The 26,070-nt window shown below is 43.8% G+C and overlaps 1 protein-coding gene across 1 annotated transcript in view; it reads right to left on the reverse strand.

The window, feature by feature from the left end:
• Positions 1-22,109, reverse strand: part of DCBLD1 (discoidin, CUB and LCCL domain containing 1) — a 49,656-nt gene extending 27,547 nt beyond the window's left edge. Inside the window, 4 exon segments of the mRNA XM_063329730.1 lie at positions 5,369-5,581; positions 21,695-21,962; positions 21,964-22,016; positions 22,019-22,109. Coding sequence (XP_063185800.1) covers positions 5,369-5,581; positions 21,695-21,962; positions 21,964-22,016; positions 22,019-22,109 — 625 coding nt within the window.
• Positions 22,110-26,070: the final 3,961 nt, after the last annotated feature.

Raw genomic sequence — 26,070 nt, forward strand, 5'->3', positions numbered from 1 at the left:
AGGGGAGAGGGAGAGGAGAGGAGAGGAGAGAGGGCCACGCACGTGCACGGGGATGACCAGCGTCACCCTGCAAGGACAAGTTAGGAGATGAAAAGTGCTGCTCTATGTCCTTTGTAGGACATGGGGAAGGTGGTGTTTAATACTCAGTAGATGCGAGTTGACAGAGTAGTCAGGATGAGACAGCCCAGTTATTCAACCTTTAACTCTGTGCAACACGGTCTGACCTCAGGCTGAACAGTAGGCAATATAACCACCAATATAAAAAAATATTAATATATCACCTATATAAATATAACCACCAAGTAAAAAATATAAAACCAATATAACTTTCAGTTAGCGTTTCCAAAGGATTGCCAAAGACTGCGATAAAGGAAAGAAAAAGGTATCCAAGTAGAGTCAGGCTTATGTCGTCACTAATTATGATTTAAAAAAGGAAGGTCTGGGCCACCTGCACAGGCTGTAGGTCTGCCTATTTGACCTCAGGTGAGATCCCCCACTTCTAACATGGCTGTGGTTTTATCCAAACCCAAAGACAGAAGCACAGCAACAGTTAGGAATCGTTAGTAAAGAACTGCAGCTGCTTAACAAAACCCACAGAAATATACACAATACACTTTATGCAGCTAAAGGGGAAAAAAAGTGCATTTGATAAAACAAACGCAGACATTCTTTGTTGCATAAATCTTTCCAAAGCTGAAACCTTGGTATACTGCAACCACTCAGGCGAAACCCAACTGTTAGAAGAGTTTTGACTGTTAAGAAACTGCTCAACTTGATCTTCAGCGAGAACTTGTCTGGGCATTTCCCTGGATTTCCTGAAATACCAGAAACAATACTGTAATAACAAGTTTCCTTTGAGGGGCGAGAAAGAAACCTGGACACACCCTTTATTCAAGCAAGACATTTATTACAATACATAGTAAGGAATGACTGGTTCGATGAATCCCCTGAAGTCATAATGACAGGTAGGAGGCATCCAAAGGCACTGGGTTCCCCTGCACACCCGTGCACACGCACACACTCCTGTATGCACACACACACACACACACACGCAGACGCATCAGACACTCACACAGCGGTAGATGCTCAATTTGTCTAACAACCCTTAGTGCGGGAAGGAGAAAGCATTTTCAGTAATTTCTCTGTTTCACGCTAGTTACCGGCTGTAAATTATGCAAGAAGTAGTTAACTGCGCTAACTCTCCAAATTATTACTAGTCACTCAGCAGATCTGACATCCACCCCAGAGGAACACATCAACCTCCTACTGACTGCAAGTGAATGGAGAAGTAAGTAGGCACTTATCTCTTCTTTATCTCTCCAGTCAAGACTGATGAGCATCTCACAAAATTAAGGGAAAAAATACTAAGCCATTATTTGAGAAAAGAGAGGAGGAAAAAGCAAGAAAAAAGGGTCAAAAGAGGTACAGAAATGTGATAAAGACATGAAAAGAAGCTGACTAAAAGCAGTTCCTGTTGAACTCTTACAACATTTATGTTACACCTTCATAAGTGGTGCAAGTTTTGTTCTTGAGAACTACAGGGCCCGCATGGTTAATCTTGTTTACACATATCCCTTTAACTAATTAAAAAATCAGAAGCTCTTATTCAGAGCTCGGTATTTTTAATATGCTCACATAATGCAATTAACTCGAGAAGAAAAGCATTTCAGCAAAGGTTGCACCTTGTCTACACCACGAGATCACGCTTCATATTAATTTTTATTCTAGATTCCTTTTGTGGGACCAAAACCCCCTTATTTTCATCCAGTGCAAAGCTATGCCTCTGAAACAGAACATGATCATCTGTTTATTTCTCCTGGAGACAACACATGCAAAACTGTGCTAATATTTAAAGGTTTGCCAGACAAAGGTGACTCAATTTCACCAAAACTGCTGTTAGACTACCTTTGCTGACTGATGATTTATATTTCCACACCTAAGTCTGGATACAAAGCTAACAGTTTGAAAGAAAAGACGTGCTACAGGTTGTTTCCTCCAGTGAACATGGAAGAAAACAGTCTGTAGAGTAATAATCCAGAGACAGAGTGTTCAGCCCCTTTATGTCTCCAGTTTTAGAGCTTCATTAAGATTATTTAATGACCATCTTTTGATTGACATATTGGAGAAATCTAAATGCAATGTCTGCCTTCACAGGTCCATCAAAGCTTAGAAGTATCAAAGGCAAGAACTGTAGTGCCACATTTGTGTCCCACCTGAGCAGGGAGGCTTCAGTAGATGGTCATACACAACGACGCTACACGCTTTTCTAAGAAGGAATTAGATTCAAAGCACTCTTATCAGTCTACAAGATTTGAGGAGTGCCCTGAACTTAAATAAAACTTGCATGCAAGTGGTCTAATCTGTAGTCACCCACTTAAAAAAGTGAAGAAATCAATGTTATGGCTAACATAAATCAATTCATCCATTCGGTTGTGTATAACAGCTTCCCCATACCACACGGAACACAAATACCCCAAACAAGAACCGAGTGACTCCTTGCTGTATTGCATGAATCCCAGCAGAGGTTATAACAATGAATGAATCACAGTTAAATGTAAAGACAACATGTGGGAGAATTCTGAACGGAAAACAATACTTTGTCATCTGAAGTCTTGTTTATACTAATTTTAAATGTATTTGCATAATCCAGTGTTTTGCCTCTGACCAATTTTCTAAGCTCCAGATACACTCCTCAATAGATGTTTGTACCCATACCGACATTCACCCTGTTGTTTTCTGTAGAGTTGAAGAGATCAACGTGGTATTTAAAACATATTTCCCTTTTTACTTATTGTCTTATAATTGCAAACCTCTTAAATAAAGAGAAAAGGCTGCTTGGCTAATTTGAAACATGAGTAATATTCACACTGCCAGCTTTCATACTTAGCTTTTTTGGTTTTCCTTTTTAAAACCAGGTCAAATACAGAAAACATGCAAAGATTAGCTTTTAATTGCTCGGGTGTTTTCAATGCCTGCGAAACCTTTTCAACTCTCCATCATCCTAAGAAAGAATTTCCATGGCAAACGTCAGTACCTTCTTGGCCAAGGGAAGGTGTTGACCTGCCTATAGACGTTCATGAAGAGGGGAGGGTTGGAAGAGGAGATCTGGGCTCAGAAACAGCTACCTAAAAGGAGACTTAACAGACTGAATGGACTTAGCAGTGCTCACTCACAGAGCTATATTAACACCCAGAGCTATAGCAAAACTATCGAAACAACTGACTTAGAGGAGCTCTAATCTCATCTATGAATCCCCGTGTCTTTTAAAACACAAGCAATATCATGGATTTATGCATACGGCACTATTTCCACCCTGCTGTTCTGCACGGATTTACCCGAATGCAGAGCAGAGACTCTGTAGGTATGCTAGTGGGAAAGTCTACAGCCAGCTGCAGACCACAAAAACCATTACAGATGGTATGTGTGCCTAAGCTATAAAACTTGTTTAATCAGATAAGAGCAAAATCTGCTAATTGTGCAGTTCGTTACTGAGAATGCAAATTATAATCCACATGCATCAGACATTACCAATCAAGTCTGAAAATGGGTGTGGGAATACTTTAAAGAAATTCATTATATGGATTTGATTGCATAACACACAGGTATTCTGTGTTTACAGGCTGAGTAAGTGCAGGACTAAACTATGTGAAGATGTCTTCAGGCTAATGTGTAAGGAGCCAGAATTTCAAACAACATCCAAGCTTCATTTTTCACTTCAGAAAACAATATATAGATTTATCCTTGTTTCATAGAAAAGCCTTTGATTAGCAGTGTCAAGACAGCATCAGTAAAAATTATTCAAAGATATGGTAATGCAATACTAAACACCTATCTCTTACTGCCAAGTACAGACAGACTGCTTCAGGTGAGCACAACTCTTTGCTTACAGTTCTGAAATGAGGTAAACAACATAAAAAAATCCCAGCACGCACGAACAGAAACATTCCTTATGCCTCAAATCAAGCTCTACGCAAGGCTTAGATACCAACATGTCACTGCCCACTCTCGGCGAAGGCTGTTTCAAGATGTAATACCTCCCTCATGAGAACAATGATTACCTTGACCTTCGTTTGTGAGCAAGGCTTTAATACCTCGCTTGATTTTACCTTACCAGATGAGGGATAGGCCTATCATGCTCATGAATGAAAGGCAATCATCCTTCCTTACTACTAAGATACCTTATGAGGCCTCATCTCAGGAGCACCACACATTTCACTGAGCCAAGCGATGAGCTGGCTCACCCGGAAAACCTGCAGAGGCTCTGTGTAGCTTCATTGTCTTTTTCCACTAAATCCATTCTGCCTGTAAAGTCCAGTACAGCACATTCAGCCACAGCTGACTAAAGGCTACAGCCCATTCCCAGCAGGCAAAATTTTATGAACTGTCGATTCACGAGTTTATGCCTGCATTGTAGAACTCCTTTGCAGCCCTGAATTTAAGTGGGACTTCTGAAAAAAGGCACACTGACTTGAAAATCAGTTTGACTCTTCCAGAAACAGCAGATCAAAAGTTTCAGCGACAACTGATTGGGAAAAGCAATTTGAGGAAGGCCTTAGGTTCTCCCTGGGGAGGATCCTGTTGTCATTAGGATTGTTTCAAGTGCACGGCTATAGCATATTTACTCACTTACCTTCCTGTGCAAATCTGTTGCAGGAGTGCAGATTGGCTGCACGCATTTAATATCTGCAAGTATTAAAGCCTGTACATTAGCAAAGGTTATCAGTGACTAATAGCTAGCAATAATAAAGGTTATCTCCTCTCCCGGGCCTGAACTGCCTAGGAAACAGAGACATGCAGGACCATTGACTCCAATTTCTAATCTGGCTTCTGTCTGGTTAGTGAGACAGCTCTTCCCCTATCTGAGAAGGGTATGGGCCTGATACATAGATCCACGTTCTCGCAGTACTAAAGCTGTGACAGTACAGCTCCCCAGGGCTGAGGGCAGAGCCCCCGGGTGGATGTGCCAGAGTTCCCCTGGCCACAGCAGCCCCTCCACAGCATGGCAGCACAGCAGCACCCCCAGCCTTGGCAGAATGACACACCTGAATATAGACTCATAGGATGGTTTGGGTTGGAAGGGACCTTAGAGATCATCTTGTTCCAACCCCCCTGCCATGGGCAGGGACACCTCCCACTAGACCAAAGCCCCATCCAGCCTGGCCTTGAACACTGCCAGGGATGGGGCATCCACAACTTCTCTGGGCAGCCTGTTCCAGTGCCTTACCATGATCACAGTGAAAAATTTCATCACTAAAAATGAAAAGGAGTCGGAAAGGACAAAGGCTGACATTTCTTGCATTTTGCCAAGCTGGGTTTACTCACACTTTTACAAATTCACGTGTGGCTCACTGCCTCATCTTTTACATACCATGCAACGTTGAAGAGCTCTGGATGGTAAGGTAGCTGGATTCACATTTCTGTGACTCAATATCCAGGTCTCCAATTTTTAAGATCAGGCGTTTTCCCGGAGGCACTTGGATTTTCTTTTCACAAAGAGTGTAATTTGGGTACGTCCCAGGATAGTTCTTGGATGCCAGGGTCCCGCTGTCTTGGTACATCACTGCGTGCCCACATCCATCCCCTGCAGTAGGAGAAGAAACAATGAAGAGAAACATATTCCTCAATAAAAAACGTGTAAGAAAATGCTGACCACAAAATCACGTCTTGTGCACTTTCACCTTTTAAAAAAGAATTTTGTAATACTCTACCTCAGTTATGCTGTTGTTTGAAAAGAGGTTATTAAAATAAATGCAGTCGCATTTCTCTTGTAAAGCAGGAGAAAGGAGGGCTGGAAATACTCATGAATTAAGATGTATTTGACAGTCTTGTACAAACAGAGTCTCTCTAGTTTTTGGTTTTACAAATGAACTCTACCAAAACATTACAGATGCAATTCCACATGTAATAGGTAGGATCCTTCCGTAAATAGTTTCCTCCCAATTATCATTCCACATTTATAGAAAGAGCCATCAGGGAGAGGGTGACTGAATCATACATGAAAGCACAGACATGATTTAACTATGTACTATCACGGACCTGACTCACCTCACTTTCCTGTTGGTTTTCTTGCTCCACTTGCACAACACAATAAGCACAGGGGACAAGGCAAAGTCACATTAGCACGCCCAGAGATGTAAGTGTTGCTGCCTCCTTGCTCAAGGGGTGAGGGTAGGGGTCCGCAAAGTGTTTATTTGTGGAGCTGTGAAAGGGTGGGCTTGGCTTAGGAGCCTTTCCTTAGTGGAGGCATCTGAGGAGCAGCTGCAGCAGAACGCATGACAACAGGAAAAGGCACATGGACATACATGGGGGAATGTGGGGACCGAGAGGGAAAACAGGAAGCATCCACGGAGGGGAAGGAAGCAGGTATCAGATAAGAGACCCTGACTACCAAAGGAAGCAATTTTTAGTGAACTATTTAAAAGTGTACGAGTAAATTAAAATTTATATATTATAAAGCTTAAGCCATTTCATTCTGCTGAATCTTCCAAATAACGGAAACTATTGCAACAGTGGAACTAGTGCCATATCGTACACGTACATAACAAAACATGCTCAGTTTTAGCTCAGTTAGGCCATAGGCACTCTTTACATAGCAGTCTTGTACATTGTTACCGTCTATCACTGCAAAATTTAAACTAGTCCTAGAAGTGTTAGTAAAATAAAGAATTCTACAGAGCTGGGAATTCACAACATTCACTTTAACTACGCAGAATTTTACTTTTGGGGATATTTTGCTTAAACTGTTTTGGTCTGTTCATTTTAATTGTTTTCTGAATTTCTTTCCACAATCACGAGGAGGAACAAACTTAAGATTTGATAAGATTATTTAAAGGTGAACAACTAGAAATGAAGTGTTGACAAAGAAACGTGCCATACCTGGGGCTGGGAGAAAAGTGGCATGCTGTGGAAAGATAAGCTCCAAGCTATCAAATTTTGACTTGCTACTATATAATTACACTGCCATTTCATCCAACTCACTCAACTACTTTTTCACAAGCAACAGCATTTATTTTGAAGCTTTATCATTATTACTGGCTTTGTTGACTGCTATTTAATTTTGTTGCAGGTTCATGCTTGGAATAGAGGTGAATAGGAGACATAGATCCAAAACCATATCACCATAAAACACATTAAATATGGTTTTTCAGATCTCCCTGTTCACACGCTTTAAAAAACACCTGTTGTTCAAGTTTGTTACCCAAGCTTTATTGATTTCAGAATGCATAGGAATGTACTCAAGAAGAAAGGCAAACTGGCCTCTTGAGCAAATCATCTTTTTAATGGAAACTTTCTGCAGCAGGAATAAAAATACAAGGAGCAATACAGTACGTGAGCTATCAACTTTCTGAGCCCAGAGAGTGGCCCAGGGAGGTCCAGGCAGTGTAAAACCGCATCACTTCCAGCAGGACGCAGGACAACCTTGCTGCCTGTGTAGCCAACTGCTGTGTAGTAAAAAAGAACTGCCAGTGGCCTTTAATTTAAACTGCATATTTCTAACTGTAAGCATTTACTTTAGCTGGGCTAATGAAAACAAAGTAACTACAATCTGGAGCTGAGTTTGCAACTTACCCTTATTGGGAAAGAGAAGGGGAAACAAAGGAAAAAGTTACACAACCACATCAAAACGTCATGGAGATGAACTCCTTAAAATGAAAAGTCCAGTGTTCTCAAGTTTTCATCTCGCTGGGCTACATTCTGGCCTCTGTCACCTCGGTACAACCCCAAGGATCCTTTGTGGTACAAAACTCCTCAAAAAGCTGAAAAGGCATCACTATCGTGGTAAGACCCTGACAACGGTCCAGGTCACAAAGCACTATATTTCTGCAAAAAGCATACAGGCAAAACTGTGCACCAGAGACCTCAGGCTGCCATCCTCCTCTGTTGAGGTTATCCGAGGTCTTGTTCCCAGGGAAACTCCTTCTTTTAAAATCTGCCTTTGAGTCAGCGTTGAAATGTATTAGCACCAGAACATCTTTTGAGCTAAGAAAGCAGAAATGCTATTTTCTGACTTTTCACTGGTGGAGCATAGACATTCAAACACTTGAGAGGCAAGCGCAGCATCGTCTTGTACCTGTAATGTCCATCCCTTGCTGCCTCTGTTCTGCCTGCCCGCTTCAAAGGAAAAGGTCATGACAGGAGCTTGTTCGCCACAAGAACCGAAGCAACGTCCAAAAAGTCAGACCAAGTCCTAGTTAACTATTGCTTCTTGCAGAGAAGCCTGACTGCAGCTCTAAATTTTGTGTTTCTCAGCAAGACTACCAGAGCAAAGAAAAATCTTACGCTGAAATTCGCTGGAAAACGAGCGCTAGGCCGGGAGTCTGAAGGTATAGATGGAAGGTAGAATATAACACAGGATCTGATAATTCATTCAAAGAGACATTTAATGACTAAATGTAGTAAAAACCCCAACCTTATGAATATAACCCCACTATATACCAAGGGCTCAGAAATGGAGGCAAATTCTAAGGAATTCAAGTGAATTCAAAATTCTAAGGAAATTTCAAATGAAAAATGTGAACAATACTACCATTAGTTTTGTTCTTATCATTATTTTCCACATGAAATTTCGATTTTCAGTAGAAATGTATTGGTCAAACCGCAAATACATTGAGTTTAACACACAACTGCTTGTCCTCATGAAAACTATGGTTTAAATACCCAATGTCGTACTCTTTTCTATAGGCACAGCCCTTCTAGATGGAAATATGTATATTCAACTGGTGAGTTCGACACAGGATTTCTTGCTAACAGTAAACTTTCACTTAGTGTTACTTCTGAGAACTGCTTTCTGTCACCCCGTTTGCCAAGAAGCTGGCAGCCTTGCCTCAGACATCCAGGTTTCATCACTGCTCGCTGGCCGAGAGCAAAGCAAAATATTTGAGCACGAGGTATTCAGCAGCCGTAAAGTTTAAACATACTTAAATTTAATAAAAACTCTCCTCAATACCAGGAGTTACTAAAAGCACATCAAACACACTTTGTAAACCGAGTTCCCACGGGCATTTGAACCAAGATCAAGATCGTGGTCTCTGGATTGTGGGCGCCCACCTGTTGGCCTACGCGCAGGTTGTAGCAAAGATCACACGGCACTGGAATTAAGGCTGTTTACCACAGATAAAAATAGTCTCCTATGGCAGACGATGGAAATAACTCCTCAAGAAGTGAGAACCACGACCTGCACCTCCTGCCGCAGCAGCGGGCACACCGCCTGCACCTTGCCCTCTCTCACGTGGTGCTCACCGAGAGCAGCGCATTCATGTAAAACCAAACCCGTGACCGTGCCAGAAGACACCAGTGCATGTCCCTGCAGAGAGGAGGCTTAGAGGTGGCTGGCAGGTAGCACCCCTTCCCACCCTCAGACACATGCATCACGGATGTGCATGGGATGAGGTGAAGGAGTATCTGCAGGCAGCTGCGTCTGGGCTGGGTCTGACCATGGCTGCTGGCTCATGGGCAGGAGGGCCCCCTCCAGGATTTGACCTGCCCAGGAAGGATGTAGGTGATGAAATCGATGCCCAAGAACAAGCTCCACACAGTGAGCTGCCTTGGACACAGCCCCTGGCAGATACTGTGGTTTTAGCAAAATGGTGGTGGTCCCAGAAGCAGCAGTGTTAAAGATCTCTGAAAATTATGCTGGTTCCTTGAGGTACCCTCCCGCCATTCAAAGTCACCTGGCTGGCCTGACTCTCTCCTCCCATCTCTTCCCAAGCCCAGTGCACAAGCCAAGCCCAGGCTCCTTACTCCTGTGCTCCTTGAGCTTTTCCACGCCTTGCTCACACACGACTGGATGCGTACAGCACCTTCATGCAAGCACTCAGCCCACCACCCTCTGAGTTAGGGAGGACGCTGCAGTTTTTCAAATAACTGCTATAAAAACTTTCCATGTGCTGCACCTTTCACTAAATGTGTTTATCCCGCCAACTACAAAACAGTTACATTGCACGATATCAAAGTGCATTTTCAAAAGCATTGCTACAATATCCTGGCAGCAAACAGCTGCCTTTTTCATCCTTCTGATTCACCCTCACTAAGCAATTAATAACGGACTTGGACTCGGTCCAGCGCTAAATACGTGTTATACCTAGGTGTATGCACACAGACAGCGGCTCCCTGCCCTCTTCCACCTCCTGCATGACCCCCATCAGGCACCAGCATTTCTTTCTTGGCCTCTCTGGCTACAGAGTCCATCTACCTGCTGCCCCTTGGCTGCTGACCTCTTCCCATCGGGGCAAAGACCCCAAAGTAATCTTATTTCCCTCTCTGCCTCATCTATCCCAGTTTGACTTCCTTTTGGATGCTCACCTTCACGGTGGTGGCTTGGGACAAGGTGTGCTCCCCTTACCCCACCCGGAGGTCAGGGTGCAGAGCTTGTGGGGGGCCGCTGGCCTGTCCTTTTTCCTTCCTGCTCCTCCTTCCCTTGAGAGGAGAGAGCAGAAAACTGAGTTTGTATACACAAATTTTGGATTCAGCCAAAAATCAGTGTTTTCTGAAGGGTCACAGCTGCGAATGGCCACAGCCAAGGTGAAGAAAATGCCACTGAGTCAAATGTACATCTCTGTGAGTTCTGATGAGAAGCCCCATGAGGAGAAATGAGATTCATCTTGTCTTCCACATTGCTTTCCCTGAAGTAATAACTCCAGCTTATTAAAAGACACAATAATAACTGAGTCAAGAAGGAGTTCTGAGCCTGTATTTGAAAGATTTGACTTATGCATAAGAACAGATGAGTATCTAAAAAGGAAACCAACTCTTTCCAGTCAAACCTGTGCCCTCCCTGCTCTTGTGGGATAGGAGAAAAGACCAGGGAAAAAACAAGGTTTTTTGCCAGATGCCATCCAAATCCACTGGCGTGGTCTGACAACACTTTAGGTTTTCATACAGCTACTCTGACCTTCATCACTAACAGAATCGCACACGCTGCAAACATGAACAGGTTTGCACCTTCACTGCTTTCTGAGGTGATGGAGTAAAATCTAGAGTTAAGGACTTCATCTCTCAACTCTCTGCCTACAAACCTGGATCAAGAGCATCAGCTATTCGCTGCACCTTTAAAATGGAAGAGAGAGACCACCACACTACCAGGACGTAAACTGGTCACTTCTCCAGAGAATGATGAAGACCACTTTGCTTTTCCTGGCAACGACCACGGGTTTGGGGATTTCACAAACCGCAGATTTCAGGGCAGCTGCCATTTACACCAGCTGAGCGGCTGGCTGAGCCCTGTGTGTAAAGAAGTGTATAAATCCACAGCAGAATTTTCAGAAGTCCAGCTTTACATTCTTCACAATATTTTGTGGAGAACACAAAAACTATTTACAAATAATAAAAGAAACTACTGAAAATTAAGGCAAATCTATAATGATCTGAAAAAACAGTGACTGCAATCTTCCATGGTCTTTAAATTAGTATTAATATCTTTTCAAGGGAAAAGGTCCTCCACTTTGCAGTACGCCCTACTGCAAAAGGAAAAATAAATAGCATGTAAACTATTTCTTTGATTTACATTTTAATTTCTTTGACTCCATTAGGTTCCCAGGAAACATTATAACCCCTGTGCTGCAGCAGTTCCTCAGGACAGGCATTTTGCTGCCCAAGCTAACCAAGCAGTGGCTGGGAGGAGGGCCGAGAGCAGGAAGGGAAGGTAGAGCAGCAGAAGAAACAAAGGAACATTGTGGAGTGCTGATTTCATTGCCCAAATTATTTACTTACCAACTTCAAAGGGATGCAAAAGGAGAAGGAGGTCAAACAAACCACAGCATGTTTTTCCCTCCTCTTCACAGACATTATTTACTGTAATGTCCCTCTTAAAGTAGGAATGAGAAAGCAGCAAATGATCTCCAACTGGTTCCACAGCGGTTCCATAAATCACAAGTTCCCACCACGTGCCCAGCTGTGATTGCCCCTCAGCCATTTTAGCTGCAGCTGGGGGCTGGCTTTCCTCAGGGAGGCTGCCAGCCTCAGGAGATGCCTTGCCTCAAACATCTAAAAAGTTATTTTGGTATTCAGTTTACCATCCTCAAGCATAGAAAAAAATCCCTGACAACCATTCTAAGTGCCTTATCTAGCAAAGTAGCTTACAACCACCCTCCTATTTTGCAAAGTTAAAGAGTTTTTTAGTAATTGCAGGCACAGCCAGTAGCCAGGGAAAACTTTACAGCTGTGCTAACCTACCTGGCAGTGACTTTGCTGGATTGCCACAAACAACCTGGGCAGCCTTTACTAGCCCAGAAACGTCTCACCTTTGCAGGAGCTTGCAAAGAAAAGAACCTAGGGAGATTAGAGATTTTGTTTATTTAGCTGCTAAAAAATGTCGAAAGGAAGCAGAAATCTCCTTATGAGCAATTCCTTCCATCAACAGGAAGCCATGTTCCCCTAAAGAGGGAAATTTGCACTCAGTATTTAGGTTTGCAACCTTACCAAGTAGTAGAGCAAGCCTTACCAAGACTAACATGGGTGCGAACCAAAAACTCGCACACTAAAACTCTTCCAGTTTCCATAAAGACTTGATCAATTTTGCTACTTAATCAAATGACTTTCTGGAGGGCAACCATCTCGTCTGCATACACATCCTAGGGACTCGTGTCAGGATGAAGCCTAACGCTATCTGGCTACATTTACACATGAGACCTCAGTGACAAGGCAATTCAGATTACTGTAGAAATCACAGTGCCAAAAGGAGAGAAGAGCAGCTACAGCCTGGTAGTCCTTTTCCTTTGCATTATTTATGAGGACACAGGATGAAGAAGTTGCTGCATTCTGTAAAGAACAAGATCCTGCAACATGTAAGGGACATGGTTTGCACAAAAATGTAAATAGAATCATATAGTTTTCTTGCTTTGCTTCTACAAAATACGCAAATAGTAGCAAACTAGGTTTGCCTTTGCTTTTCAGGATCACTATCTGGTTCCATCACAATCTGTGAAAGACAGACAGTACCAGAGTACATGTCAAAAATAAGTATGTTTTAGTCACTGCTTCCAGGACTTAGGCAGTATACCCAAATGTAGTCCTCCAGAGAAGCGAATCGCAGCACTAGAATTTGCTTTTCAGCACTCTAAATACAGCACTCTCAAGCTTGTGGGTGTGAGAAAACTTCTATGCCTTTTTAACTGCTGCAACAAAAGAGATTTGTAATTTTTAATTTATTTATTTTTCCCCTACATAGCTGCATTCAATATTTGTCAATGCTTTTCTTTTATGGATGTGGCATATTTCTGTGATTGACCACCTCAACATTTTACTAGCCTGTGTGTTTTTGGAAACAGAAATGAGAACAGAGCTACATGTTCAAGGAAATTTCAGAGTAACCTTACACGTAGGGTCCCCTTTTTGCAAAAGGAAAGCTGGGTTTTTGTTCGCTAACAAATACCTGCCTGCTTTAAGACACACATCTACATTGTGCAGCTCACGTGCAGAGGTGCTGAGAAGACACCGAGAAGTTCACTGCCCAAGCACTTGTAACTGCACGCTCAGAAGGAACCTTGAAGGACTGTAAATAAGTGGGAAGATGGTCGTGCTTTTCCACCAGCCACCCACATAGAGCAACTCAGGATCCTGGTGAAGCTTCAGTGCTGTAAGGGCTATGGGGAACAAATATCCCAGAGACTGGGGTTTCTTCCCTGTCACTCTGCCACAGCATCCCAGCAATGTGGCAGGGACATGGAGCCACAGCGATAGATGGAGCCCCCTCCCATCCCATGCTGGGCTTTCCCTGGGCTGGGGGGACATCATTCCATTAGGGCATATACCCCGATTCCGCTGACTGGGGGCAAACGTGCGGTAGGATTTCTATTAAGGGCTTTTCAGGCAAAGTAGAAAATGCTAGTCTTAACTGAGAGACATATCACATATATGCAAATTGTTTGCTCTACTTTCTCCATCTGTTTTTTCCCAGGTTTTTCTCTTTGCTATGCTTTACTGGAGATTAACTTACAGTATATAGCACTGAATTTGGACTGTGTGGGAAACATATGCTGCAAGCTCAGGGCCAGACTCGAATATTGGGTTGCACAGGAATAGGAATATTCACAGCAGTGCTAAGGACTGACAAACCCACAGGGACAGGAAATTCAGAGACACCAGGGTAAGGAGAGGCTGAAGCAGAGCTGTTCCAGTTACAGTAGCAGGTGGGAAGGCAAGATTTCAAAACAACTTTAATTTGGGTAAGAGGAAATGTCTGAACATGACAGAATGAAACCACCCCCCCCACACACCTTTTTTAATATGTAATTCCCTTAGTATGATACAAGTCAGGGAAGATCAACAGTTATCAACGATTAAGGGTGGCCTTTTTTCTTGAAGTCAAACCTGTCCCAGCTTCCTTGCAAAATCACACATTTACCTTTGTTGCCTGTATGCCTAGATGGAGTATGTGATTTGTTAGTAAGAAAGGACAACAGAAAGCACGCCACTTTTCTCAAAGCAAATTATGCAAACCCCCCATTACCCCCAAGGTATAAATGAACAAATATCTCAAGAGAAAATTAATTAGTTTGTGATGGAAACAATAATCACCAATTATTAGGAAGATGCAGTTTTCTGTTTTGCCTTTTGACCCAGTCAACCTAACTTCTAGGAAACTAGCTCTTTCCTCCGTGGTTATTGCAACCTAACAACAGGTTCCTTACAACTCCAGTAGAAATGGAAGCAAAAACTTACTGAACTAAGATGAAGATATAGTCAAAGAGCTACATCAGGCTTCTGAACAGGACCACTGAAAGCAAGAAATGCTTTTTTTCAGTATTCTCCTGCAACCAGCCTGTCTGATACTCATCATCAAGGTATTAACCAGAACAGTATGCTCAGAGGCTCTGTAAACCAGGAAATTTTGTGATCTCTCTGGGTCGTTGTTGTTACATACGATTGCTGTGAAAGATATTTGAAATTAAAAAAATAGAAAGGAAAACAGCCACACCATTACTTAAGTACTATTCTGTTGTGGTGCTGTATATGATCCCAGCATCATTTCTGCCTCTTCTGCGATGCATTAATATGAGACTGCATAGAAGGTATTTGCAAAATGGATGTGAAAAATAGCGCAGAAGAGAATGTTTCATGCCATTCTCTGTACACCACTTATACTGAAACTCTGTAATTTAGCTTTATTTGACTGGACTTTTTGATTAGCTATAGTATCAAAAACCTCATGTTCTCAAGTTTTGAAACACAGTACAGCAGAGAGGCCTGAACCGGTTTGGTTCTTTTTCTCATCTCAAGAGCGAATACCTCAGTGTAACTGCTCAATTTATTTTGATACAATATTATTTTGCATTCCACCTAAAGAGGACAAGGACTGAATTTCATCCAAAAATAAATAGGAAACTCATTTTCAAAACACAAGCATTAGCGCTTGTTAAAAATCAGTATATTCTCCGATACCTGTTTTAAGGACCACGAGTTGAACCTTTTCTGTCTGTGACAAAATACTGATAGATTAGCAAGTGCTGATTCCTTCTTTGGTTTGAAAACATTAATGCTTACGACCACCCAAGTACTCACCGCGTGCGGCACAAAACTTCATATTACAGCTTATCTATTGAAATTCTGGTTTAAAGCCTTCAGCTCTGTGGCTCCCAGGCATTTCAAATTCCTTCAAATTCCCCTGTACCATGCTGACACAAGAAACATGGGATAATACAAACCCCTGGCTTTGGGAGCAAGCTGAGACAACAGGGAGGGCAACATCTCCAGTGTTAGCCACAGACCTTGCTGCCAAAGCCTCCCGCCAGAGGGGGACCCAACAGGATCCTTGAATTTATTTTACAGGTTAAAATGTATTTTTCCATACCTGGAGGACAAAATGGATCTTTTTTTTTTTTATGAGCTCATTTTACAAATGAAGCACAGCTGACTATTAAATCAAAGCAACCCACCAACACCAAACTGGTATGGCACCAGAGCAAAATACAAGTCATTTTGGGCAGAAGCCGCTCATCTGCCTTCTGTGCAGTTACTGCAGCTGCAGCAACAAGGCTCAGGCACGTAACAAAGCCATTCTGTTTGGATGGGTGAAGAAACCCACCTATGTTTCCAGTGTTTTGAGGTCTCTCCTACTACACGATGAAGAAAAGTTTTGTTTGATTTCTGACAGACACACGGGCCTTTGTATAGCATGAGGGATCGCATCCAGAATTCCCCATGTGTTTTTGTAATTTGAAATAAAACAAATAAACACAATTTTTATTCAGTAGACATGAACATCTGGAAGATGACATCAACATGACTTCAACTTTAATGTCAAAGCGCTAGCCTGAAATCCAATATCGTTGAACAATTTGTGGTGGAAGTGCCAGAAACTTGAACATAGCAGATTAAAACTGTGATGGAAACAAGGTTTCTGCAGCAGCTGAGGGAAGAAGCAACATTTTAGAGCTTTACTAAATGCTTGATAAACATTATTGTAATTACAGTAGCAGCCTGAGCCTAAATGTGTCATACTAAATAACAAAATGAAGATCCTGGTCTCGTAGGAGACCTTGGGTCTGGGTTTCTATCTTTGCCGTACTCTGCTTTCCCCGTTTATTCTCCTGTCCCTCTTCATGGTGCTTGAAAACACCTCTACTGAAGCTCTTTGGAGATCATAGAATAGTTTGTGTTGGAAGGGACCTTTAAAGGTCATCCAGTCAAACCTCCCCTGCAATAACCTCCCCTGCATCTTCAACTTGATCAGGTTTCTCAGAGCCACATCCAGCCTGGTGTTGAACACTTCCAGGGATGGGGCATCTACCACTCCTCTGGACAACCCGTTCCAATGTTTCACTACCCTCATTGTAAAAAATTTCTTCCTTATATCTAGCCTAAAACTACCCTCTTTTAGTTTAAAACCATTACCCCTTGTCCTATTGCAACAGGCCCTGATAAAAAATTTGTCCCCATCTTTCCTGTAGGCCCCCTTTAAGTACTGGAAAGCCACTACTAGGTCTCCCCAGAGCCTTCTCTTCTCCAGACTGAACAACGCCAACTCTCTCAGCCTGTCTTTGTAGGAGAGGCGCTCCAGCCCTCTGATCATCTTTGTGGCCCTCCTCCTCTGGACCTGCTCCAACAGGTCCAAAGATGGGCAAAGACAGCACGGCCTGGGCGCACTTGTCCTTCCCTCTGACAAAGTGAAGGGGCAGCACAGGTCTGCCACACAGGCAGCTGCTGCCACCAGACAGCAACCCCATCCCACCAGGGAAACAGAAATAACGAGTAAGCATGCACTGGGACTGGAAATACTGCTCAGGGAGGATGAGAAAGCCCCATCACCACCAAACTAAGCCTTCAGGTCTTAGAAGGAAACTCCCAAGAGGCAGGTCCTGGCTCTGTCGAAAGAAGAGACAGGGAGAGAGGGAATGAAAGACCAAAGTGTTTCCTCCTCAAAACACTCTCAGCTCCCAGGCCTAATTATACAGGATCAACAATCCTAACCATAACTACTGGCAGCCTCTCTATGTGCAAGTGTCCAACCAACCTCAAAAATGTGTCTTTAGCACTCACACAATGTTCACAGACAAAAATCAGTTTAATTAGATAGTTCATAATTTGTTCTGAAAGCAAGAATTAAGATGTCTGTATGGTCTTAAAACTAGTCAAACTACTATTCTTTTTTATTTAAACATCACTAGTAGATTGTCCCAATTTGAAGTTTCCTACTCCCAGTAGTAAAACTAATTAAACCTTTTGGGAAAGTTGTGTGCTCATTCTTATGCATTGCTATTAAAATTTTTTATTGCAGATAGTTGGGCTCCAGCACCATTCCACTGAATCCAGTCAGAAGGAATTTATTTTGATTTTGTCTGGCTTGTTTTATTCTTAGCAGATGGTGCAAACCCATGTGTTGATGAGTACATGCCACAGGAGAGCATCTGATATGATACAGCCGGCCCCAAACTACAGCGATGTCTATGCTGAGGACTTCCGTGCCCGCCACCACTCAGGACCACGCTTCTCAGCATGATGTGTTAGCTCAGATGGGCTTTCAAAAACTGTACTACTGCTACCTAAAAATGGCTTTGAGAAAGTACCTTAGGCATCTCTATGCAGTAACGTAAGCACCCTCAAAGTCAGTGTTTCTCAAACTAATTTTTACTGTGACACACACACAGCTCAAGTGGACAAGAAGTGACACAGTTTTGATAACTATAAATGAATGTAGTTTTGCATAAGCAAATCAACAAGTAATTTGCATGAAATCTGATTCAACAGCCATGCATGTTACGTGCATGTGCAGGTAACAACTTTCCCAAGGCACCTTTTTCTCCCTCCTTTGTCAGTGAGACTCCCCGTGGCCTCCCTATCTCTGACTTTGTTTGAAATATGTCCCCTGATAACCTAAAGAGAAGTACATATGAAGGGCTTAGAGTTATTTATAGCAAAGTCTGTGCGACTGAAAACATTGCAGTTTTCATGTGGTGGGTACACGCATCGCTTATGAACTGCAACCGGAAAACTGTTGCCTCCCTGTTTAGCGATTCCAGTCAGCATTCGCAAAGCAAGATAGAGGGAGCCAAAGAAAGAAGCAGACATAAGGACAAAATGCAAACAAACTGAAAATTTACCAACCACTTGTATTCAGAAACCAGAGGGGGGTGAGTACAATAAAGATTCATCTCTATCTGCATTTTAAACTGCTGGAAATGGGCATGCAAAGTGGATTAGCAAGATCACACCAATATTCTTCGGTACGGGTTTTGTACAAGCCCCTGAGAACAGGCATAATCTCTCATAATTACTGCATGTGCCATTGTCACATTAAATAACAGCCTTGCCGCAAAATGTTTAGAAGTCTACTGCCCATCAATTCTTCCAACTGGGCACTGGGTGCAACTGTCAACAGACCCAGAAATATTGCAAGGAAAGTTCACGTTCAGATGCTGATCTGCAAATCCCATGTGAACTGGTTTCACTGCTGTGCTTTATTTGAAATGAAAATAAATGAGTTACAGCAGGAGCAATGATTTAAATCTTCTTATTAATAGAGTAAAATCCCTCCCTCTTCTTATGCCTTCCTACAAACAACCAACCCTCAGGTCAGTTTTAAGTTCTACTGGCCAGAAACGTTAACAGAAGATGACTCAAAACTCTCTTCTCAGACTCAGATTCAACTCTGATTTAGATACCTGCTGCCCACAATTACATGGTTCAAGGTCTTGCTCAATGAGACCAGAAGAAAAACCAAAGAATGGTGAAAGGCAAAGATGATGTGTTCAGGTTTGCCTCCCTTCTGCCTTGGGTTTGAACTGCTGGAAGGAGATTTTGAGAAGAGATACCAGGTCAGGTACAGCTGTGTGAGGTTGGCAGGCATGGAACAAAGTATGTTTTGTAGTTGTCAGCAAAGAACTGGCAACAGAAAATGACAAGAGAAGTTGAGATCAGCATACAGCAGAATAAAAAGGGAAAAGAATTGCCTTTTACTATAAATCCCAAAGCTATATATTACACATGCATTGTCATAGATATGATATTTGTCCCCAGGTGAGACCTACTAATCTTATAAATATGTTTTAGTTAAAGTCAGTTCCCTAAACACTCAGCCTTTCCTATCATCATTCTGTGAACAACAAAATTCCATGTTTCATAATGTCCTCGGACAACACACACGTTGAATATATTTTCAAGAGCAGAAAAAGAGCTGATACCAGGACTCTGCACAGTCACACTCAGATATGAGACATGCTATGAAGTAACCAAGCCACAGTGAACAAAGAGGCTTTTCCTTAATTTAAAACTTAAGGAAGCGAACAGAGGCTATAACAGCAACTTCATCCTTGTTCTGTAGCATCCCTCGGGAAAAACTGAAGATGAAGGTGAATTGGTCATGAAAAAAAGCAGGTGGTGCAGCCAGCTCTTGAGAAGACAGAAAAATGTACTATTTTATTGTTCTAAATGAGTATTTTTAAATCAATATATTTAAACTAGCACATCTTTCTTTAAACCAGCTGGTGCGAGACACCAGTGGTGACAAGATACAGAATTAGCTGAAACTCAAGCCTGATTCACTCTGGCACCTCTCGTGCTCCATTACAACTTTTAAATCAAGACAAGAAGCTTGTGTAACAGGAAGTTTGTATCCACTTATCCTTATCTCCTTTCTCCACTGGTGTGACTTTAGAACACTTAGCCCCTAATTTATAGGGTAATATCAATAAACAAACAAATAGAATAACTGCCCCCTGAGGAGAAAGGAAAGAAAGGGGTCAAAATCTTTTCTGCTTTTAAAATATTCCTTTGCATTTCCATGCTGTTGGTTTGATGGTAGAGACATTTTGAACGTAAATACAACATAGGTTCCTTTACCAATTAATTTGGGATACAGACAAGGCGTAGGATTCATACTTACTGCTTAGTGTCACTGTACGCACTAAAACCCCCAGAAATCACAGCAAACTTAACTATTTCTAACTGGCTCTCCAAATGACTTTCTCCTTGATGTCATCATGTGTGAGAGAAACATTGGTGAAAGAGGAAACAAACAAAAACAAAACACTGATGAAATGTGGGGACTCAGGGATTTTACGGGTTTTTTCCCTGCGTACATGTTTCTGAAGCATGTCAAGTTGGAGTCTCAAGATGGGGAAACATATTAAGAACAGAACAGCGAAGCTTCAAAGGAAAAATGCCACTGTATGAAGCTGACAAGTGAAAGGCGACACAACTCGCACCAAATTTTCCCTTCTGTGGAAAACTGTATTGGGAATCTCTGGTAATAGGAAGTTATAGGAGAAATAAGTACTTTGTACCGCTGCCTGGATGCAATGCTAATGCACAGCACTGGGTTCTGGAATTTGCAGCCAAGTTGGGACATTGATATAGGAACTATTAATTTATCTCAATGCATTGTCAAGCTCATCATGATGCTTTGTTTCCAGTGCTATCTATTTTACCAGTAGCTGTCAGCAAACTCTTCTACGACGGCTGCATCAGGCCATGCAATGTCATAGCCATAAGGATGCAACTCCTCGGTAGAAGTCAGCCGAAATGTGATTTACACAGGAAGCTTAACCGTGAGCCGCATAAAAACACAGAGTAAAGAGAACATAGTACCTGGGCCCTCATTTTGCTAAAACCGCAGTATCACAAAAAGGCTTGCAAGATCCCCTTGAGATTCCTACGAAACTTTGTCCTGGCACGGGTAAGAGCATTTCTTTTTCTCAGCGAGACAGCGGGCACACAGACCTGCCTCTATCCAGCCGCGGGACGGGGGCTACCGGCCCCAGCCCCGGCTCCGGTCCCTGCCGGAGCGGAGGAGGTGGTGCCGGTGGCCCAGCGCCGGCCGCCGCGCCCGGGACTCCCGCCGGGGCTGGCTGAGGCGCCCAGGTGTCAGCGGGAACCCCGGGGCCGCTGCCTGCCTCCTGCCTGCAACTTGCTGGAGACTTTTCTCCGCTTATTGGACTTTTTTTTTTTTTTTAAAAAAAAAAAAGAGAAAAAAAAAGTCCTAATTAACGAAAGATTAAGAAAGCCGTAGTATACATTTACCGTAAGGCCGGTTACCACTTTAATCTCGCAGCTACTCAGACACGGGGATAAACCCGGCGAGGATTAACCAGGTCAACTATATACAGCCCCGAGAGCAGCTCAGGCTCCCGCGGAGCGACGAGGCGAGGACCACCCCCCCACACCACCCCAGCACCCCGCCGCTGCTCCCCGGGGCGGGACGGAGCCCCCCGGGGGGGGCCGTGCGTGCCAGACCCCCTCCCCGCCCGCCCCCCGCACTCACCCAGCTTCTCTGCCCGCAGCCAGAGCGGGGCCGAGGCTCCGAGCAGAAGCGAGAGCAGCAGCGACGGGGCGGCCCGCACCCCCCCGGCGGGGCCCATGGCTCCGGCTCTCGGCGGGGCGGGCAAGGCACAACTTCCCCACTTCCCTCCTGTTCCTTTCTCTTCCTCTCCTCTTCCTCCTCCTCCTCCTCCTCTTCCTCGCCGGGGCGGCTCCGAGGCCAGCCCGCGCTCCCGCCGAGGGTGGCGGCCGCCCCCCGGCATCCTTCCCCCCCGCAGGTGTTTCTGCGGAGGCGGAGAAGGGGCCGTTCGGGGCTGCCGCCGGCAGCCGGGCTGCAGCGCTGCCGCCTCCCGCCTTCCCAGCCCGGGGCTGGGGGTGGAGAAAGGAAACGGGAGAAAGGGAAGCGCCGCCGTTCCCATTGGGCTGCAGCACGGGGTATCTCCTCCTCCTCCTCCTCCTCCTCTTGCCGCGGACCGAGGGGCCGGCTCGGACCCGCCGTCCCCTCCGCTCCCCTTCGCGGGTGCTGCTGCTCCCTCCCGCCGCTGCTCTGGGGGTGCTGCACTGGGGCCGGGGGGTCCCCGCTGTTGGGGGCCTCCCCGCTGCGCTGCGGGCCGGGAGGTGACCCCAAACCCGCGCAGTCCCTGAGCATCGCCTGCGAGCACCCGAAGTTGGCAGTCCATATATATGCATATATATATATATACATACACATATACGTACATACATACATATTTTTAAGCAAACAGGATTATTTTGCCGTTTGCAGGCTAATTCCCAGGCGGCGCCCCCCCTGACACAGCGAGAAGGGGCGCGGTGGGGTGGGGGGAAGCCGCGGGGTACCTGCGCGGGGGCGGACACGAGTGGGGCCGGACGCTCCAGTTCGCCCCGTCCGGCCCCTGCAACCGAGCTGGCGTCGTCCTAGGGCTTCCCCTCCCTGTAACCCGCTCCCGGGGTGGTATCTCCTCGCAGTGGTGCAAAATGCATGTTTAACGTGAGCAAGCTCACGTTCTGTGCGTTACAGTTCTATGCTGATTAACTATGGATTTTTATAAAGGGTGCTGTGGGCAGCTCTCTGTGCCGGTGTGACAACCTCAGCTGACAGGCTCTGGAGAAGACCTGTGGCACAAGGGGGACGGACGCAGGTGCTTGGTTAGGAAACGGCTGCAGTGCCAGCAGCCGCAGGAGACTTGCACATTAAACAGGCCCCAGCGGCTGGCCTTTTAAAAGTATGCCAGAGAATTCAAAGTAGCCTGTCTGACCCTGTACAGCCTGTACAGGGATGGGTTGCTATGAGGCGGGTGGATTCACACCGCTGGCAGGTCAGAAAAACTGCACTGCTATGCTAAACTGAAGCACATAATTAACTTACGTGTTCTAGAGGCAACTGATAATTCTTCGATTTTATAGTATTTTAGAAAAAAAGTCAGGTTTAGTACACGTCTATTCTAATTAAGCTCTTGATTTGTGAGTGTTAATGCCTGTTTTTTAACTTTTCAGACACCATATGTGATCAGGCATATTTTTTACCGTGTACCCGGTACATTGCATTCTTGGTTTATGTATTTAGCGCAGGTTTTTAATAGTTGAGACTTACCCTTTCTTTGCAAAGGAGAGTTTGAAATCTAGACTAAAACGTTAGACGTGGTGTAAGGCAGAGTGAACATTCGTTACCGCAGCAGTTTAGCTGTCAGACTAATCCTCGCTGGACCTCGTCAGCGAATGCCAGCGTCCTTCTGGCTGAAGGGGGTTGTGGTGGGTCACTTGCTTCAATAATCTGAAGGCTGAGAGACTTTTAAAGAGGGGTATGTCCATGCAAATAGAAGTGGGCTGTTATTGTGTTTGTCTCGCTGATGGTCAGGAATGAATCCGTACAAATGAGGGTGATTATGGAGGGGAAGGGGCAAGAAAGTAAAACTCTGCAAGAGCCTCGAGACTGGGTTTAAAAAGAACACAGAATTGGTAAAAATATTGTAGTCATAGAAAACAGCTTCTCCTATAACCAATACTGGTTCAAAGCCTACAAATGAGATGCAAGGTAAATGAAAACACGAGGGAGATGAATACATAGGGCAATACAGATGTTGCAAAACATGTATCACTTGTGAAAGAGTTGCAGTTGTTGAAAAGCAATGTAACAACATAAGAGTGTACATAGTTTTGTATCAGTTTCGGAGGGCAGCTAAAACCAGCCAGTCATAGACGGGTTGGTACTGGGAATTGTACTGATTTGTATTCCATCAACTGGGGTCTAAAATATATTCCTTAATAATAGGGCAGGTTTTAGTTATATTTGTTAAGGGCCATGATAAACAACAGCGGAAAAGTCCTGCAAGTCAATCCCAAGTAACTTTATGGAGGCAGTGCTGCAATACACTGAGTCTGGTGATCTTGGGCAATTTAACAAGCAAAAACCTCTGCCGTGGTGCTTGCAGATAACGTTGCTAGTGCTGAGCTCTCAGCAGAACTTGGGTGGCTGGTAGCTGGTACAGGTAAATTAGCAGTCTTGGAAGGTCAAAACAGTTTTTGTCTACCACACGCATTTAGGAAGCTCCTAAGGAGGAGGAAAGTGGGTTGGCAAGCACCGGGAAAGGAAGCTCTCTCCTTCTCCTGGGTGTCAGAGGCTTGGCAATGCCCTCTGGGACAGATAGCTAGAGAATAATTCCTTTCACAGTTACTTTTATTCCAATGATTTGTAGTAAAATGATAAGTCACGCCCTTGCGACCAGGGCTGTAAAATATCTGGGAGTGGTATTTGTTTTCCTTTTGTGATAGGTGAAGGAGTTTACAGTACAGGAAGGTTGCTTTTTCAATCTTCTCACTGCCCTGGGCTCAGCAGGAGCTGGTTGCTCATCCAAGGCCATATGTTTCCCATTGCAAATGTCTATAATGTTCAGGTGGAAGCTCCACCTCTTCCAGAAGGTGTTGGAAGCATGAGTTTCCTGTTGACTTCAGTAGGATAATGAATAACGCAATCAGTGCAGTAGTTTCTCTATTATTTATTTTGCTATTAAATTCACATTACTTTATCATGCCCTCTCCCTGTCAGTTTTCAATATGCTGTAGGCAAGGAACATACTGTCAGCTTCCAAGATTAAATAATCATTAAGATGAATGAAGTAGTCTATAGCTCTCAAAGCTCTTATTCAAGGACCTGTGTAACCCCTGTCACATTGCTACACTAGTTCATGTGTACTTTTCCAAATTTCCCTTTGTAAGGAGGAGAGTTAAAGTTAAAACCAACTTTTAAATGAATACAGTTTTGAAGGCAAGGACTTTGAGTCAAGGCAAAAGATTAATTCAGAAAGAAGGCATACATTGAGCCTGACTAATAACTCACGGGGATGTCACAAAATGTGAGCTTCACAACATAAAAACTCCCTGGCAGACTGCTTCTCACAGCTTAATGCAGCTGATTTTAGTCACTAGCACTGACTTAATTGCAAAGAGACAGGATTCACCCAAGGATGTAAACAGGTTACTTTTTAGCATGAGCACGTGCCCTTCCTTTACAGTTAAGTGTTCAAAGCATACCAGTTAGGAGTATTTTGTGTGTTTAATGCAAATGGTATTAACTGAGTCACCTACAACTAGAAAATATATCTCATCTAGTATTCCTATATGGATACCTTTACTGTGCAGCCACCTGCGAATGCGAAGTTATGTTTTTACTCCAAGGATGTCTGGCCTCAGGATGAACATCAAGACAGGACTTCAGGACAAAATCATCTCAAAACAGCTTAGAAGGTGGTTGGTCAGTATGGCTTGTGCAGTCTATAGCACCATGGATTTACCTTCTTACCTGTACTTGTTATATACTGTTACATACTTGTACATAGCACGCACTGAATGAGCTGCTTCTAAGCAGACCTAAAGTGTCTAATGAGCCCTTGCCTGCCTTGTGGGGTGTTAAGCTGGTAGTTTGTCTGAGGGAAGGGGCAGAGGAGGAAGGAAAAACACACTAGAGAGTTTACCTAAGCTTATCTTGCAAGCTTGACACTGTATACATACTCTCTTTCAAAAGCATCTTGTTTAGTACATTTGTCCTAAAAAGAAAAAAAAGCAACTAAACCCCTAATTTATACAAAGAGGTTTACGTTTTATCTTATTGGAGCAGCTTTGCTTTTGTGCCGCTAACAGGAAAGTTCCTGCTCTTCAGAAGTTGTAAGCACTTTCTTTGCCGATTGTGTAGAAGAAGGGGGAGGAATCTAAGGCACAATGAAGTGGAGAGGACCCGAGGTCACAAATGACAAAGTGCAAGAACAATTCTAGACATTGAGAGGTATGTTAATCTTGTCATTTAGCAGAAGGATAGCTTGCAGATTGAGTGTTTTTTTTAACGGGGTCTTTATACAAGGGCCAGGTTTTGCATTTTCATTGATG

This window comes from Chroicocephalus ridibundus, chromosome 3 (genome assembly GCF_963924245.1).
Source record: "Chroicocephalus ridibundus chromosome 3, bChrRid1.1, whole genome shotgun sequence".
In the NCBI taxonomy this organism is placed as follows: Eukaryota; Metazoa; Chordata; class Aves; order Charadriiformes; family Laridae; genus Chroicocephalus; species Chroicocephalus ridibundus.